The sequence below is a fragment of the Monopterus albus genome, unplaced genomic scaffold (genome assembly GCF_001952655.1).
Source record: "Monopterus albus unplaced genomic scaffold, M_albus_1.0 scaffold152.1, whole genome shotgun sequence".
NCBI classification, from domain to species: domain Eukaryota; kingdom Metazoa; phylum Chordata; class Actinopteri; order Synbranchiformes; family Synbranchidae; genus Monopterus; species Monopterus albus.
In genome coordinates this window covers 1,077,036-1,078,168 of record NW_018128032.1, presented here as the reverse complement: position 1 = coordinate 1,078,168, position 1,133 = coordinate 1,077,036, and the positions used below count along the sequence as shown (strand labels likewise).

The 1,133-nt window shown below is 40.7% G+C and overlaps 1 protein-coding gene across 3 annotated transcripts in view; it reads right to left on the bottom strand.

Moving 5' to 3' along the window:
* The window catches only part of cadm1b (cell adhesion molecule 1b), a 162,024-nt gene that overhangs the window by 26,309 nt on the left and 134,582 nt on the right, over nucleotides 1-1,133 (bottom strand). For all 3 annotated transcript variants that reach the window (XM_020614858.1, XM_020614859.1, XM_020614860.1), the window contains exons 7-8: nucleotides 888-984; nucleotides 433-605 (exon numbers count right to left, since the gene is read on the bottom strand). In XM_020614858.1, coding sequence (XP_020470514.1) covers nucleotides 433-605; nucleotides 888-984 — 270 coding nt within the window. The remainder of the gene's footprint in view (nucleotides 1-432; nucleotides 606-887; nucleotides 985-1,133) is intronic.

The window sequence follows — 1,133 nt, the reverse complement described above, 5'->3', positions numbered from 1 at the left end:
ACAAAAGTATAAATCCATGATATAAAATTTTACTTTGTGTTGTTTTTAAGAACCAGTCTGAAGTCAACAACAACTTTATTCACTACTTTCTGCTCTGTATGATTCAAATTCAGTGGCAGCTCAAATGTTCAACATAAATTCAAAACACTGTGGATTTGTCAAACTGCTGCCATACTTCTGGAATTTTAGGTTCCTTGTTTCTGTCAGTAATGGTTTACAGTACATATAAACCAGTATATATAAATGTGAATCTTTTGTTGTACAAATTCTATAGTAAATCCTTATAGTTGCAATACAATTCCTTGACTGTTGAAGAGACTGTCAGACGTTAGGTCTATACACCATGCTACATCGGCAAAATACGGCTGAATCCTAGTGTGAAACAGTGATAGAGGCACTTAAACATCAGGCGCAGTGAAGTGTAATACCTACCATATACATAGAGGATGTAGTCGTCGTAGGCCTCTCCCACAGCATTGGACGCCACGCAGCGATAGGTGCCGTTGTAGGACTTGTTGAGGTTCTCTATGTAAAGATCAGAGCCGGTGACCACAGCGTGAGGCGGCACATCCTCGTCTACCCTCAGCCAGTTGATCTGATGGGGGCTGGACAGCACAAATACCACACACATCACTCAGACGCTGTCTATCCATGCTAGAAATCTGAAATAAAGGTCAAATCTGAGACAGTCTGAAAAGGGCCATTGGCAGGCCCTGTCTAATGATGTCCTTTATACAGCATGCTAACAACTGGTAACATTTAAATAGTACAATGAAATGGAAAGGTTAAGGGGGTGTCTGGACCGACAGAAAAGGAATATACAGTGGAGAGCATGAAGCTAAACAGAAATGTTGCAGTCTTGTGTGTTCATCTGCTCGAATACTCACTGCGGTTTTCCTTCTACAATACACGTCAGGTCTAGATTGTCGCCCTCTCTGGTTAAACCCTCAGGATATGTCACCACAATCTTCACTTCTGGTTTATCTGAAAGTAAAAATGATGTGTAGTTAGAATGATGGGTACGACCTGGTATGTACAAACAGAGAGATAAAGATAGGAGGTGGGGTGGTCTTGTACATAGATAAAACTTTTTGTTATATAAAAGTGGAGAAAATGTCAAGGGTGGTGGAGAA